General features: G+C 51.8%; 1 protein-coding gene across 1 annotated transcript in view; it reads right to left on the reverse strand.

Moving 5' to 3' along the window:
- PEPD (peptidase D) overlaps positions 1–17,380 on the reverse strand; it is a 766,251-nt gene that overhangs the window by 171,716 nt on the left and 577,155 nt on the right. Inside the window, exon 11 of the mRNA XM_029608350.1 lies at positions 16,873–16,950. Coding sequence (XP_029464210.1) covers positions 16,873–16,950 — 78 coding nt within the window. The remainder of the gene's footprint in view (positions 1–16,872; positions 16,951–17,380) is intronic.

A 17,380-nucleotide genomic window follows, 5' to 3' on the forward strand; every position in this document is an offset into this window, starting at 1 on the left:
AGGGACCACTTGTGGGGCTGAGAAGTCCATCTGAGGCAGTCTGCCACTACAATCTCTGTCCCTGCCAGATAGACAGCTTGAAGCAAAATATTCTGAGAGCAGGCCCAGGACCAAATCTGAACCGCCTCCTGGCACTGGAGGAACGATCCCGTGCCCCACTGTTTGTTGATGTACCACATCGCTACCTGGTTGTTGGTTTGGATGAGGACCGATTTGGTCGCCAAGCAGTCCCAGAACGCCCACAGGCTGTAACGGATCCCTGGGAGCTCCAGGAAGTTGATTTGGCACTGAGCTTCCTGAGCCGACCACAGGCCCTGAGTGTGGAGCACTTCCACGTGGGCACCTCAAGCCAGTGTGGAGGCATCTGTGATGAGGACAATTTGGAAGGAGGGGGATTGAAAAAGAAACCCCTGTTCCAGATTGGCTAGGTCCTCCCACCAGGACAAGGAAATCTAGATTGGCGGAGTGACACAGATACGGACATTGAGGTCCTGGGAGGCTTGCTGCCACTGGGACTGTAAGGTCCACTGCGCCCTGCACATGTGTAGGTGGGCAAACGGTGTGACATGGACCATGGCTTCCATGTGACCAAGAAGGTGGAGCATAAGATGGGCAGAGACCCGCCGGCTCCGGGGCACTAAGCTCGCCAAGGCCGCCAGAGAGAGTGCTCGGGAGATACATCTTGCCCTCCGCCGTATCCAGGCGTGTGCAGATAAAACCCAGGTGCAGCAACAGAATCAGATGGGACTTCAGGTAGTTGATGACAAACCCGAGACACTCCAACACCTGAATGGTTAAGCATAGAGACCGTAGCTTCCCCTCTTGGGAACTGCTCTTGATTAACCAGTCATTGAAGTAAGGGAACACCTGCGCCCCTGCTGCCACCAGTGCTAGGCATATGGTGAAGACGCAAGTGCCAATGTAAGGCCGAACGGCAGGACCCTGAATTGAAAATGTCTGGTGCCTACCAAGAAGCAGATACCTCCGGTGACTGCGTGAAATCTCGATGTGTGCGTACGCGTCCTTGAGATCGAGGGAGCAAAGCCAGTTTCCCATCTGCAAGAGAGGGATCAGAGTGCTGAGGGAGACCATCTTAAATGTCTCTTGTTTGAGAAAACGATTCAGAGCTCATAGTTCTAGGATGGGATCAAGAAATACCAGGAGTAAAACCCTGCTCCCTGTTGCCGCAAAGGAACTGGCTTGACTGCTCTGGCCTGAATGAGGGTGGACAGCTCGGACAACAGTATTTCTTGGGGAGACTGACCCCAAGAGTGGCACGGGGTGGGGGGGGGGGGGTGGGCATCCCCAGACGCACTCAAGAAGTTTAGACAATACCTGTAGCGTGCAATGTAAAGAAACCCACCGTTCCGATGTGGTCGTTAACCAATGATCCAGAAAGAGATGCAGGCGGCGTCCTACTGGTGGATCCAGTGCCAAGGGCATGGAGACTGGAATTATGCTCCCTCTCCGTCAGTCAAAACCCCGTAGCAGGGCTAAGCTGAGGCACTGGCTGGGGTCTAAGCATCCGCAGCTGCTTGGGGTGGCCCCTAGTAGACACCTACTGAGAACATCTGTGGGAAACCGAAGGATATTTCGTCTGATGGTAAACGGAGTATGTGCCCCTTACCTCGTCGACCTTCTGGCCAAGGAGGGGAAATCGAGGTGCTAGCCAAAAGATGCTGGAGGGTCTCATGATGATCCTCTAGCTGAGCCACAGCATCGCAAACTTTATCCCCAAAAAGGTTATCCCCTTAATGGGGAGGTCCGCAAGTTTCTCCTGGACCTCCGGCCGGAGATCAGAGGCTCTGAGCCAGGCCATTCTGTGGGTTTCAATGCTTTCTGTGGCCATGCGAGCTGACATCTCAAAAACGTCGTACGTGGAACACACCTTGTGTTTACCACACTTGAAACCTTGCTGGACCAGTGCTAGGAACACATCCTGCTGCTGCTGAGGGAGGCATTCCGCTAATTCCTGAACCTTCTTCCAGAGGTTTCGGGAATGTTGCGCCACATATAACTGGTAGGAGGCTATCCAGGCCCAGTTTGTCCCATTCCCTATGCTCCCGACCTGGAGGCGTGGAAGCATGGGTCCCAGACTGCTTCGCCTTTTTAGGTGGGGAAGCTGGCGCCGGTCAAACCAGAGGGACTTCTGAACAAGGAAACAACATCCAGTTTCCATCTCTCCTGTTCACCGGAGAGATGGAAACAGGATGTTCCCAAATGCGCAGGAGCAACTCCTTGAAGATCTCATGCAAGATAATGGCTACCACATCTTTTGGTGCGTCCACAAACTAGAGCTCCTCCAGCATGAGGTGTCTAACATCCTCTTCCGTGAGGAGCTAGAATGGAATAGACTCCGCCACGGTATGGATGAAACTAGCAAAGGTCAAATCCTGGAGGACACTGGCGCCACATGGCAACCTGGCAAATCTCGACGATGGGGATTGCATGTAAGTGTGCCACCGACATCGTCATAGCCCGCACAGAGTGAGCCTTCACTTTTCTACGCGCAGGCAGCAGGAGGCTTGCCTGCACGTAGAAAAAGGCAATGCAATCCGCAAGCCATTTTGACAAGGTCTGTTTACCCTCCGTCACTCCCAGCCTGTTGGAATCAAAGGACACGAAGAGCTGAGTAGACCATCTAAGGCCTGCAGTGCAATCCAGGTAGAAGGCCAAGGCCCTTTAACAGTCCAAGCTATGGAGAGCACGCTCCTCTGGGTGGGAGTGAGGTCTCCGAAAAATGGTGGGTAAGACGATGGACCGATTGAGATGGAAATCAGTCACGACCTTGAGCAGAAAGACGATGTGTACGAAGGACCACACGTTTGTACAAAAACTTCGTGAATGGAGCGTACATGATCAGTGCCTGAAGCTCGCTGATCCTATGAGCCGAAGTGGTCGCCACCAGAAATATGACTTTTCAAGTGAGGAACTTCAGGTCGCAGGACTGCAGTGGGTCAAAAGGAGGACCACATTGAGGTCCCAGGACACAAACGGAGCCGCAGCAGGGATTTTAGCTGGAGGAGGCCCCACATGATGCGGCCCACTAAGGGCTGGACCGAAACGGGCGTGCCAGCAACCCCTCGATGGTATGCGTTGATCGTGCTGAGGTGCATCCTGACCGAGCTGGTCTGAAGGCTAGAATTAGAAAGATGCCAGAGATAGTCCAACAGCTGAGAAAGGGAGCATGAGAAAGGATCCAAATCATGACCCAAACACCAAATGGAGAATCTTTTCCACTTCAAGCTGTAGGACTTACTGGTGGAAGGCTTTCGAGATGCCACCATGACCTGGGAGAGACTGTCTGAAAGCACCAATGGCTGGAGGGCTATGAGCTCAACATCCAAGCTGTGAGGGCCAGCGCCCGGAGGTTGGGATGGCGCAGGGTGCCCTGATTCTGTGAGATGAGATCAGGCACTGTCCCCATCTGGATGGGTGCTCGCACTGACAGGTCTCGCAGGAGTGGGTACCAAACCTGTCGGGGTCATGAAGGCACTACAAGTATCATGGTTTCTCTGTCTTGCTGAAGCTTCAGAGTCCACGAGAGGAGCGGTACAGGGTGACATGCGTACAGCAGGTCCTTCCCCCAGTGGAGGGAGAAGGCATCGCAGGCTGGAAGACCAGCACCAGGGAGCAGAACTTGCTTACCTTGCGGTTGAGTGGGGAGGCGAAGAGATCTACATACAGCATACCCCCTCGGCGAAAGAGTGCAGCTGCTACCTCCGGGTTGAGGGACCACTAGTGTGGTTGGAAGGAACGGCTCAGGCGGTTTGCTAGCACATTGAGATGGCCTGGCAGGTATGCCGCTCGGAGCGACATGCCCTGCGAGAGGGCCCAGGTCCACACCTGCACCGCCTCGTGGGAGAGGAAGGACGAGCCCGTGCCTCCCTGCTTGTTGATATACCACATTCAACTTGGTTGTCTGTCCGAATCAAGACTACCTTGGATGACAACCGGTCTCTGAATGCCCACAGGGCGTATTGGATTGCCCGAAGCTCCAGGAAGTTGATCTGGCAGCGGGCTTCAGAGGCAGTCCAGAGACCCTGCAAGTGGATATCGTTCACAAGGGCTCCCCAGTCATCTATGGTGAGAATCACTGAGGTGGAGGGGGCTGGAAGGGAAGCCCCCTTTCCAGTTTGGATAGAACTTCCCACCAGGAAAGAGAGCGTCTGTGACTAAGACTGGAGCCTTGAGATCCTGGGAACCCTGCCGCCACTGGGACATAGGGTCCATTGGGCATTCCTCATGCGGAGGTGTGCCAGAGTGATTACATGGACGGAGGCCACCATGTGAACCAGCAGGTGAGCTTGCACCCTCCAACTGTTCCGGAAAAGAGTGGCCAGCAAGGTAAGGGCGATCATCCGGTCTCGGGGCAAGAAAGCTTTCACTTGCACTATGTCCAGCCTGGCGCCTATGAAGTCTAACTGGGGACATGGACAGAGATGAAACTTGGAGAAGTTTATGACGAACCTCACCGTTTGCAGCATCTGCACCGTCAAGGTCAGAGCATGCAAGGCTCCCAAACGTGAATCACTCTTGACCAACCAGTCGTCCAGGTAGGGGAACATGTGCACCAAGCGACGTCTGAGGTAGGCGGCCACCATTGCTAAGCATTTGGGAAAAATGCAGGGGGCTGATGCCAGCCCAAAGGGCAGCACTTTGAACTGGTAATGTGCTTTCCCCACTACGAAGCAGAGGTACTTGTGGTGGCTGGGAACAATTGCAATGTGTGCGTAAGCCTCCTTGAGATCAAAGGAGCAAAGCCAATCTCCTCCGCTGAGGAGCAGGATCAAAGAGAGACCATCTTGAACTTTTCTCTTACGAGAAACTTGTTCAATGGCCTAAGGTCGAGGATGGGGCACAAGCTGCCATTCCTTTTCGGAATGAGGAAATATCTGAAATAGAACCCTCAGCCCTGTTGATGGTGAGGGCCTGGTTCTATCGCGCCCTCCACAAGGAGGGCGTCGAGCTCTGTCTGAAGTATGACCTGATGGGCAGATGAACCCTACGATGGACATGGGGGAGAGGTCTCCAGGAGCCAGCTGAATAATAGTAAGGACCCAGCGGTCTGACAATATCGCTTCCCAGCAATGTGCGAAGGCAAGGAGCCTGCCTCCCACCAGGGGATCCAGTGCCAGGAGTATAGTCAACTGACTTCTGTTCCTTCGCTTCCAGTCAAAAGCCCATGGCTTGCTGGGAGACCAGCTGGGTCTGGGCACTCACTGCTGGTGAGGACGACCCCTGGAGCCGGTGCGTGGCGTACAAGCCCGGGAGGCTGGAGGATAACACCTTCTGTCGATAAAAGAGCTTCCGGGAACCTGGCCTGAAGGATATCCTGGCTGAGGACGGGCCTTCAGAGGCACTAGAGGACAGCTGTTGAAGGGTATCATGATAGTCCTTCAATTGCGCCACTACATCCCGGATCTTGTCCCCAAAGAGGTTTTCACCTGTGCAGGGGAGGTCGGCCAGTCTATCCTGCACCTCTGGCCAGAGGTCAGAGGCTCGAAGCCACGCCATACTCCTGGCACCAATGCCCACTGCCACTACTCGGGCCGTTGTCTCAAAGACACCATAGGTGGCTCGCACCTCGTGCTTCCGCTTCGAGACCCAGCAGGGCAATAGCCGAGAGGGCCTCTTGCTGCTGTTGCGGCAGGCCTTCCGCGAAGTCCTGGACCTGTTTCCAGAGATTGCAGTTATATTGAGTCAATTAAAACTGATATGTGGCAATGTGGGCCATTAGCATGGCACCCTGGAAGACTTTTCTGCCCAGAGCATCTAGCTCCCTGTGTTCACAGCCCAGCAGAGTAGAGGCATGAGTGTGGGAGAGTTGGGCCTTTTTCAAGGCGGACTCCACGACCACTGACTAGAGAGGAAGGTGACATTTATTGAACCCCAAGGCCTGCTGCACCAAGTAGGTAGCCTCAGCCTGTTTTCAGGGGAGATGGAAATGGGGTGCTCCCACAAGTGGAGGAGGAGGACCTTAAAAATATCGTGGCTAGGGACTGCCATGATTTCCTTAGGTGTGTCGACGAACTGGAGCACTTCCAGCATCTTATGTCGTGCATCCTCCTCCGTAAGTAGCTGAAAGGGGATGGCTTCAGCCATGGCCCTGACAAAGCCCACAAAGGACAAGTCCTCGAGTGGCGATCAGCGCGGCTCCTCCAGTGGAGAAGATTCCGAGACGGGGTCGTCCAAGTAGTCCAAGGATGAGTCCATGGAGTTGTCACCCCAAGGGTCATAAGGGCCCTCCCTCTTCACTGGAACCAGCATGCCATGGGTGAGGCCCATGAGGGATATCAACCCTGGGCTCCAATGGATTCGGAGGCCTCGAGGGCACCATAGGCATCGAGGGGACCGGAGGGACCCAGTAAAGTCTCAGGGAACCATGGACAAGGAAACAGTACCGGCCAAATCTTCCTCCTCGGAGGACCAGAGAATCGGGATCGCTCCGGTGGAGGGCCTCGGTGGCCGCTGGGGCACTGGCTGCATTGGAAGGGCACCTAGGAGGACATCCAGAAGCTCTAGCAGTGGTGCTAGCAGTGGTGCTAGCAGTGGTGGAGGCTCGGGCACTGGTATGGGGAGCTGGTGGCACCGGCAGCTAAACGCTTTGGAGCACTTTGAGCACCGTGGTTTGCACCCTGCGGTCCAACTCGTCCTGAAAGTTCAGTGGCCAGGACTGATGGAAGGGGACAAGGCATCACCGGCTCTTCCTTGAGTCTCTGAGGTGGTGCGATGCCCAGCACAGGTGTCGGTGGAGAATGCCTAGGGCTACCGTGGGCATCGGAGGATGGGGCCTCCGATGGCCGGTACCACTTTGAAGGTGGCTTGGCTGCCGCCGATGCCGCTCTGGCACCTGAACTATGCGTCAACGGTGACCGGTGTCGATGCTTGCGGGATCTCCTTTGGTGCTCGGCCTGGTCTTTCCCCGGTGTCGAGAAAGCTGACGATCCTGATGTCCTGGAGAGTGAGATCATCAAGGATCTATCCCAGTCTCCTCAATCCTTGGAAGTACTGGTGAGGGGACTGCTAGGGGAAGCGTATCGGATGGCTCCTCGCGATCTCTCAGTGTCGATGGAACCAATGCAGGCATAGAAGGAGCAGACTTCAGAGCCCCGAAAAGTTTCTCCATCTTATCGAGGCACGCCCGATGCCCTCTGGTGTCATCTGGTCACACAGACGGCACCCGTGGACGTCGTGCGAGGCCCACGGCAGAGGATGCAAACCTCACGTGGTTCTGTAATGGACATTGTCCGTGGGCACTGGAGGCGCCGATGAAAACTGGTTGACACCATAAAAACACCCGGTGTGCGGTCGATGACCGGCAGTCACCTTGAGGCGAGAAGTCGGGAATCAACTGCAAAGTTGGAAAACAGGGCAGAGAAATAACCTACTGTACTGAGGAGGAACCAACCGTGAAGGGGGACCCAATGAGGAATTTGGGAAACACTAGAAAAAATATCAAGAAAAACAAGGAAACTGAAGAGCTTCACCAACCGTGAGGCAACTATACCGCAGAAAAGAAGACTGAAGGGGGACCTCGCATGGACATGCAGATAGCAGCATGCTGGGCATGCTCAGTGTGCTGGTCAAAGCTTCTAGAAACTTTGACAAAATTTCCATGCTGTGCTCCATCAGATGATGTCACCCATATGTGAGGACTACCATCCTGCTTGTCCTAGGGGAAATGATTGTGGACCTGCTACTGAATATTTGTAAACTATTTCATTTCTCATTTCTTTCATCACTCTGGGATCTATACCATCTGGTCCAGGTGATTTGCTACGCTTTTATTTGTCAGCTTGCCTTAGTACATCTTCAAGGTTAATTTTCTCTGAATCACCTTTGAATATCATTTCTGGCATGGGTATCTCTCTAGCCCAAAGAGTAATGAAAATTAAATTACAATAAAGCAATCTTGTCGACTATCATAATAGGCACTGCTGGTTTCAGACCTTCACTGTTTTTTTCAATAACTATTGGTCCAATAAGTTATATATTTTTTGAGAATTTTTTATGCAAATAAAATAATAATCAACTTATCTTTGCATTGTTTTCTTGTGCTATGAATCCCAACTGTCTCCGACAGGCACCATGTTTCAAAGTAAAATTCTGCTTCAGGGGAAACACGGCATGTGTCGGGGACAGTTAGGATTCATATTTTATTGACTTTTGTGATAACTATGGTTCTCTCTCTTACATCTTTCTCTGTGAATACTGAAGCAAAGAATTTTTTAGTCTCTCTGCTATGGTTTTGTCATCCCTAAGTGCATCTTTTAATTCTTAATCATCTAATGGTCCAACTGACTCCCTCACAGGTTTTTTTTTTACCTTGAATGTACATGAAAAAGTTATTATAAGTTTTTGCTTTCATGGTAAACTTCTTTTCAAATTATCTGTTTGCCTTCCTTATCAATGCTTTGCATCTAACTTGCTAGTGCTTATGCTCTTTCCTGTTTTCTTCATTCAAATCCCTTTTCCATTTCTTGAAAAATATGTTCTTCAGTTATTATAGCCTCTCTCACCTCACCTTTTAACCATGTTGATAGAGTTTAGACTTTTTTCTAACCTTTTCTAATGCATGGAATACATCTGGTCTGGGCTTTCAAGATGGTATTTTTAAATAATGTCCATTCCTGATCTAAACTCTTAATCTTTGTTGTTGTTCTTTTCAGTTTTTTTCTAACCATTTTCCTCATTTTATCATTGTCACCATTTTGAAAGTGAAATGCTGATGCAGTAGATTTCTTTCGTGCCTCCCTCCAGTTATTTCATTTCATTTCAGTATGCAAAAGCCAGGGGCTATACTATTTAACAGAGTCAGGGTAAATGGATCACTCAATCAACAGTACACTGTCACTCTTTCTGCGATTTTCCTCAATAATGCAAACAGCTATTATAGATTTAGTTTGGGGATGGCGGCGATAAGGAGAATATAGAAAGTCACTTAGATTCCCTGCTTCCATCAGATTCCCTGATTCCATCAGAACCATGGGACTGTGGACCAATGTCAAATCATTTAGAAAATGCATTCCACTAATCTATAAAGCCTGCTTTCCCAATCTTTTCCAACAGAGGGCACCCTATTTCCTTGGGAAAAAAAAGGTTCTATAGGGATCCCTCACAACACCAGGAATAATAAACAGACCTGTCAATTAAAAGCATTTTGAACAGTAGAAAGTGTGTTTGAAATAAATACTTAATTGCTTTCTATTCAGTTCTATATATTGCTAAGCTATGGAAAGAATGGTGCATGGCAGCTTACTCTCACGCATAAAAGTTTGGCATGAGAGGAATATTTTGCTATGTTTTTCTATTGTTGACGACCTTCTTATTAGCTCACTTCACTTTATTATAGGAGTGGGCTAGGTACAATAAAGGACTGATTTTCTGAACATGCTAATCAACATTTTTTTCATCTCATCCTGGTGTGTGTGTGTGTGTGTGTGTGGGGGGGGGGACGGTTATATGTGGAATTTTATTTTCTAAATCGGCTTCAATATTTGAGCATGCATAAAATTTTCCTGATGCCCCTTTCCCCCAATAAAAGAGAAGTGCATAGTAACTAACAATTTATGCATTTCTGCATTTTGAGGACATTCGTGGATGAGAACAGACTACACTGCTGATTCCTGCTTAAAGAAGATACAAGAGAAAATTATTTCTTACCTGCTAATTTTCATTCCTGTAGTACCAGGATCATTCCAGACGGTGGGTTATGTCCCCCATCCAGCAGATGGAGTCAGAACAAAAAACTCGCAGGGGAGGTCCTATATGACCACACCTCCCCTGGCTCAACTCTCAGTAACTGGACTAGCAAAGCCAAGAAGAGAAGAGACCCAGAGGGATCAAGTATGTAAAATTTCAGAAAAACCCACTGTCAAACTGACAGTAACTAAATTTGGAAGTATAAAGCTCAACTGTGAACTTGTAAACAGCACTGCATGAAAGCAGACTCTTAGTCCCGAAAAAGGATAGAGTGAGAAATGGAACAAGACAGGTAAGCAGGGATGTCCCACCAAATCAAACCCCCAAGACTAGGGAGGGTGTCTGGAATGATCCATGGTACTACAGGAACGAAAATTAGCAGGTAAGGAATAATTTTCTTTTCCCTGTACATACCAGGATTATTCCAGACGGTGGGATGTACCAAAGCTTCCCTATCATGGGTGGGCCGCGGACAGCCCTGCCCTTATGACCCTGTCTCCCAGCTGACTGCCTGACGGCGCCCGGACGTCTATTATTATTATTATTATTTTTTGTTGTTTTATACCGATCTTCCTACATTAGATGCAAATCAAACCGGTTTACATAGAACAAAAAGAAACTTGCCTGATGGCATTACATGGAACAGTGAACATTTAGGCAACTTTAAGTAACAAAGTCAAAGAGAAGAAAAACCAAGTATAAAATTTGAATTACATAGTAATCACGGTAAATAAGAATTTGGGTAACATAGTAATGAAGGTCATAAGTAATAAAAGTCTAACAAATGAATAAACCAAAATTTGTTGTCCTAGTACTAAGCTTAGTTAGGGAGAAGGAAAGAAGATAAGTAGAAATAGGAGTCTAGGTGATAATGTCTCGCAAAAGTATAGAGCGACTTCCAGGTAGCCGCCCCTACAGATTTCCTGAGTGGAGATCGAACAGCTCTCTGCCCAAGAAGTGGCCTGTGCGTGAAGGGAATGAGCCTTGACCGCTAAAGGTAGAGACTTACCTGCTCCCAGGTATGCCGCTATGATCGCTCCCTTCAGCCAGCGAGCAATGGATTGTTTGGAGGCCATGCAACCCTTCCTGGGTCCCGATCAAAGGACAAACAAATGATCAGAAAGTCGAAAATCATTCGTGACCTCTAGATAATGCATCAAAGAACGCCGTACATCTAGCCTGCGCAAGTCCCCTGATGCAGAGGATGAAAAATGACGGGAGCTCCACCGATTGGTTAAGATGGAACGCCGAAATCACCTTAGGAAGGAAAGACGGTACTGTACGCAGGGAAACCCCATCCGGCGTGAACCAAAGGTATGGCTTCCCGACAGGATAAAGCCTTGCAGCTCAGAGATCCGTTGCGCCGAGGCGATTGCAACAGGAAGGAAAATGGTCTTGAGAGTGTACGTCCTTGATGGAAGCGGAATCCAAGGGCTCAAAAAGGTGCGCTACCAGGTTCAAGTTCCACGATGGACATGGCGGCCGAATAGAAGGCTTCAGGTGTCTCACCCCTTGAGGAGAAACGTAAGATATCCGGATGGGAAGACAGAAGAGCCCCGCCTCTCCCCTGGAGAAGGGCCCCCAACGCCACCACCTGGACCCGTAGGGAGTTATAGGCCAGTCCTAAATCCAGGCCTGCCTGCAGAACGCGAGAGTCTGTGCTACCGAAGCCTGGGTTGCCTGGATCGCACGCGAGGCGGCACCATTCCTCAAAGACCTTCCACACCGCGAACATACGTAACGGAGGTGGACATCTTACGCGCCCGCAACAAAGTGGATATGACGGCCTCAAGGATAACCGCGGCGGCCTCTCAAGTTGCGCCTCTCAAAAGCCAAGCCGCAAGACAGAAGCGATCTGCTGCTTCGAAAAATATTGGACCCTGGCGGAGTGGCCGTGGCAGATGTCCGAGGCGAAGAGGGTCCTCTACTGCCAGATGGAGAAGATCCACGAACCACGGTCATCTGGGCCATTCCGGTGCACGAGAATTACCGGTCCTTGGTGAGACTCTATCCTTCTGATAACCTTTCCACCAGCGGCCACGGAAGAAACACGTACAGGAGACACTGTCGTGGCCACGGGAGGACCAGCGCATCGACCCCTTCTGCGCCGTGTTCCGTCTGCGGGCTGAAGAAGCGCATGGCCTTGCATTTTGGCGGTTGCATGAGGTCCATGTGCTGGAACCCCCCCAGCGCTTGATTATCAGATCCATCGCATCCCCCGAGAGTTCCCACTCTCCCTGGATCCAAGTGCTGTCGGCTGAGGAAGTCCGCTTGTACATTGTCGACACCGGCAATGTGGGAAGCCGCTAGCCGATGTTAGATGGAGCTCCGCCCACTCCATCAGCCGGTCGATCTCCAAGATAATGAGGCGACTCCTCGTGCCCCCTGACAATTGATGTACGCCACCGTGGTCGCGTTGTCTGACAGCACTTGGACCAGCCCGCCTGGTGTACCAAACCGGAACGAATCCTTCCAGGGCTAGACGGACCGCTCTGGCCTCCAGCCGGTTGATGGGCCAACTCGACTCCTCCGTAGACCATCGGCCTTGTATCAAGCTGGCTTGACAAACTGCTCCCCAGCCAGTCAGACTGGCATCCGTGGTGACTATCACCCAGTCCGGGGCCTCCAGAGACACCCCTTGAGCTAAGCGATGAGGGTCCAGCCACCACCGGAGCGCTGCGGACCCATTGAACTTGGAAATAGGCAGGATCGCCTGGAAATCCGCGACACTGATTGCCACCGGGAAAGCACGAGCCTTCTGAAGGGGACGCAGGTGGGCGAAGGCCCACGGGACCAGATCGATAGTGGAGGCCATGGTTCCTAACACCTGCAGGTAGTCCCACGCCGTGGGTGACTCGAGCGCTACGAAGCTGCGAACCTGCTCGCGTAGAGCCTGTGCCCTCTCCGGGCGTAGAAACACCATGGCCACTTTTGTGTCGAAGTGCACTCCCAGGAAGTCCAGCGACTGGAAGGACGCAGTTCTGCTCTTTAGAAATTGACGTCCACCCCAGCGATTGGAGAAGGTGTACCACCCTGTTGACTGCCTGACAGCCCTGTGATCGGGATTTCGCTCGAATTAGCCAATCGTCCAGGTAAGGATGCACCAGGATCCTCTCCCTTCGAAGAGCCGCTTGCCACTATCACCATGAATCTTTGTAAATACTCATGGAGCCATGGCTAAACCAAAAGGTAGGGCCGGAACTGGAAGTGTTGTCCCAGGATCTTGAACCAAAGGTATCGCTGGTGGACCTGATGGATCGGGATGTGGAGGTACGCCTCCGTAAGGTCCAGTGAAACCAAATATTCCCCCAGATGCACCGCCGCCAGTACCGACGCGAAGCGTCTCCATCTGGAAACAGGGCACCCTGAGATACTTGTTGACGGTCTTGAGGTCCAGACTAGGTCGGAACCGGTACCATTCCTTCTTGGGAACCACAAAGTAAACGGAATAATGGCGCGACCCAGGTCGGCGGCCGGAACCGGAACTATCGCGCCCAACGAAAGGAGGTGATCTAGGGTTTGCCGAACGGCCGTCCGCTTGAGAAGGGACCCGCAAGGGGAGAACGACAGAAACCTGTCTCGAGGGGCGTGTACAAAATCCAACACGTAGCCGTGCCTTAGAATATCTAGGACCCATTGGTCTGAAGTGATTTTGGACCCACGCTTCGTAGAAGAGTGCAAGCCGACCCCCCAGCCAGGGAACGGACTCGTGGGTCCTCCTGACATCATTGGGCAGCCTTCTGGGAGGTGCCTGAGCCATGACCGTCCTTACCTTGACGGCGCCCTCGAAAGGACGGTTCCAGGAGTAGCGAGCGAGAGGATGGCGTCCGAGGCGTCTGTTGTCTCGTAGGTCGAAACCGACGCTGAGTTCGGTTACCTGTTCCTGGAGGAATTGAATGATCTGGAGGAACGCGGCCTATCCTCCGGCAACTTGTGCACCCGCGTTTTCGTTGAGCGACTTGATAATCTGGTCCAGACCTTCCCCAAAAAGATACTTGCCCTTTGAACGGGAGAGACCCCCGTCTGGTCTTGGACGAGGCATCAGCCGACAATTTCGCAGCCAAAGGAGACGACGAGCCGACACTGCCGCTACCATCGAACGTGGCTAGGACTCTTATGAGATCGTAAATGGCGTCCGCTCCGTAGGCGGACCACGGCCTCCAACCTGTCCGCCTGTTGCGCTTCGCCTCCGGCAAGGTCTGAGACATGAGGAGCTGTTGGACCCACCGGAGTCTCGCCCTCTGCGCCAGCGAACTGCAGATCGCTGCTCGCATTCCCAGAGCTGAAACCTCGAAGACCCGTTTGAGGTACACTTCCAGCTTCCTATCCTGCATATCCTTTAACACCGTCCCGCCTGTGACGGGAATCGTAGTATGTTTTGTAACCGCCGACACCGCAGAGTCCACCGCGGGTACTCTGAGGAGCTCCAAGAAATCGACGGAAGCGGGTACAACTTCTCCATTGGCTCTACCAACTCTAAGGTTGGCCTCTGGCGTATCCCACTCCCTGGAAATTAGCTGTAGAGTGATGAGTGGGAAAAGCCTTCGCCAGGGGACGGAGGCCCGCCAAGAGGGGGGTCTCCTTTCTTGAACTTTAGGGTCGGGCTCCACCGGATCCGAAGGAGGGTCGATGTCCATTTCCTGAAGGATGTGAGGGATGAGCTGCATCCAGCTCCCCCGCCTTGAAAAATCCGTTAGCACTCTCGGATCGTCTCCCTCCACCTGGGCCGCCAAGGTGGGGTCATTGCCGCCCGGCTCCAGAAGAGGATCGACCTCTACTGAGGGCTGCGGCGCCGCCGGCGGCAAGGAAGCGTCCGAGAAGGTCCCGGTCCTTCCCGGCCCGTGGGACGCTTAGCCTGGGGAAACCCCCCCCCAGGGGGGCAGCCGAGCGGAGCTATTTTGGCCGGAGGCTGAGGCCCCCCTCCCAAGGGCAGGTCCCTGCTGTGAACGAAAGCCCTGTGCATCAGGACTATAAACTCCAACGAAAACGCCAGAACTCCCGAGGGAGGACCACTCGGAGACCCCCCGAGTTGAAACGTCGGCCTGATAGCCGCACCGGAGCCTATGACGGGAGAGTGTCACCATGATCGGGGCCTCTGTGTGTAATCCTCTGACAGCCCGGCATGAGGAACAGCCTGCCAAAATGGCCGCCGTCCTGCGCTCAGCGGGACGGGGCCTGTTCTCTCCTCCCCACGCGGTCCTGACGGCGCCCCGGCATCCCCCAGAGAAGGGCAGTCCTCCTCCTCTGAAGAACCGCTCATGCGACGTCCCTCCCGGGGCAGGGCCTCTCCCTGCCTGCCCCCGGCTTCTGAACGCTTTGCATCGGAGCAAAGGCGGGGGGAGGGGCGACTTGCGCGAGCGGCAAGCCCTCCACGGTGAAATGGATGAGGAGGCTAGGACTGGGCCCGACCCCCCCTCCCACCGACCCGGCGAAAATGTAGGGAATTGGTCTTCCCGACGTGAGGTGGCCCCGGGGAATATTACTTCGCGGGGCTGCGGGTCGGGAGGTCTCTCGCTCCACTAGGGAGGGGAGGAGGTAATCCGAATAGGGCAGGGGGGAGAGATCGGCCCCACCGACGTGCACCCCAAGTCCTCCCTAAACGTGCAACAACCTGATCCGCCTGAAAAACCTTAAAATAAGAAACAAAAAACACTTACCCCCAGGCCCGATGCCAAAAAGGGAGAAGGAGGAAAGAAAGGAAAACAGTGAGAAAAGGAGACAGTCTGTCAGCAAGGCACAGACTACCAAGGAATGCATATCCCTCACTGTCTCTATGCATTAATATCCTATACTTGATCCTCTACAAGTAAGCCTAGAAAACCTAAGCTAAAATGCTGGGGACCTCAGTGTCCCCTGCTCAATCTGCTGGAGTCAGAACGATACTGAGAGTTGAGCCAGGGGAGGTGTGGTCATATAGGACCTCCCCTGCGAGTTTTTTGTTCTGACTCCATCTGCTGGACGGGGGACATAACCCACAGTCTGGAATGATCCTGGTACGTACAGGGAAAGGGTGGCTTCCCGAAAAGCTGTGAAAAGTTTCCGATTCATTGTGCTTTTTGGACACAGAGCACTTAAACTGTGCCAAGAACACATTCCCCTCTTGTTTTTGAATCAGAAAATAGCAAAGAGGCCAAATCTCCTTCCCCAATACACCATTAGAGTGAAATAAAAGAAAAAGTCTTAAAGAACACTGAACTTAAAAGCTTCTCTAAGTCTTCTACCCTGTAACATTTCGGCGAGCCACAGGAAGGCCCTGCAACCAGCTGCACCTACTCAGAGCACTGCCGAGTCAAGGATGCCGCTATCTCACACCGGGCTGCTCTCGCCATGCCTTTCCCTTGGCACACGCGTGCACACTCTTCCTTCCTTTATTGGCTCCGCAGTGGGAAAGTCATGCCGGCGTGCCCCCCTGTTGACATCATCGTGGCTGAATATTTAAACACCAGCCGTGCTCCAGCCCAGTGCCTCAGCAACAGGTCCTCCTGCCTTGCAGTGTGTAATACTACGATCCTGTGCCTTGTTGTCAAGTCTTGCCTCATTTTCCCATCTGATCCTGCTGTCCTACTTGCCTTCTTTCCCTGCTGTGCCTTCTTGTGTTCCTACCTTGCCCTGCCTCTCTGTTGCCTTTTCTTGTCCACCTGCACTGTCTTGTTCCTATGTCTCCAGTCTTGTCTGTCTTGGCCTAATTCTCCCATTCTGGCCTCTGCTTTGGATTCCGATTTCGCTCTTGGATTGCCGCCTCTCCCCACCCCCTTGGCCTGACCTGGATACTGTTTACTCACTGCCGCCCCCAACCCCTGGCATGGACCCAGAATCTATCTGCTCCCTGCCTGCCCTGACCACTGCCCAAATCTTAACTTCGTCTGACCGCTCCTTATGGGACGGTCACCTAAGCCCTGCTGGCCCCTGAAGCCCTGTGTTTAATGCACATAAATGGCTTTGAACATTAAGCCCACAGAGTTAAAGAAAACCAAAGGACTGATAATAGAATCAATTATTTGAACAATAAAACAGCAGCCGTTCACATGATGGGCAACCAATTTACTTGAGGATATCTTGTGAAAGGTGGGAAGTGTTTCTACTCTGCAGCATTATAAAATGCATTTCAATAGGGCAGCTACAATTTTAATTTTTTTTGGATGGGGAGGAAGGGGTATTTCTACTCACCACAAATCTCCATCTTCGACAGTCTTGTCATTGGGAGCTCCGGCGTGCCCATAGTGCAGAACAGACGAGTTCTCCCCACTGGCAAGAGAAAAAAAAATCATTGTGATTAAACATATATCTTTCAGAATCATCTTCTCTGAAGTCAAATAAGTATTAATGGCATTAGAAAGCTTTCAAGAAGCAATCAGCCCTTCAGCAAAGTCACTATTAAATTATGGTAGATGCAGCCACAAGGTCTTCTCTCTGAAGGATATACAACATATAAATGTTGTGCATTCATTTTTTTTTTTTTATTTAAACACAAATATCAAGACAAGGTTAACCAAAGCTTTGTGGAACAGATAACAATAAAAAAAAGCCCTGCACTTTGTTTTTGACTAGCTTTGAAACAAACACTTATTTATTCTGATTTAGGCACGCCAATAAACCTGCCCATCAAGGAAAGTACATTTGAGCAAGCGTACAAGCACAACGCAGAGTTACATCAGGATAATACACTTGGCCTGCA

The sequence above is a fragment of the Rhinatrema bivittatum genome, chromosome 7 (genome assembly GCF_901001135.1).
Source record: "Rhinatrema bivittatum chromosome 7, aRhiBiv1.1, whole genome shotgun sequence".
Taxonomy (NCBI): Eukaryota; Metazoa; Chordata; class Amphibia; order Gymnophiona; family Rhinatrematidae; genus Rhinatrema; species Rhinatrema bivittatum.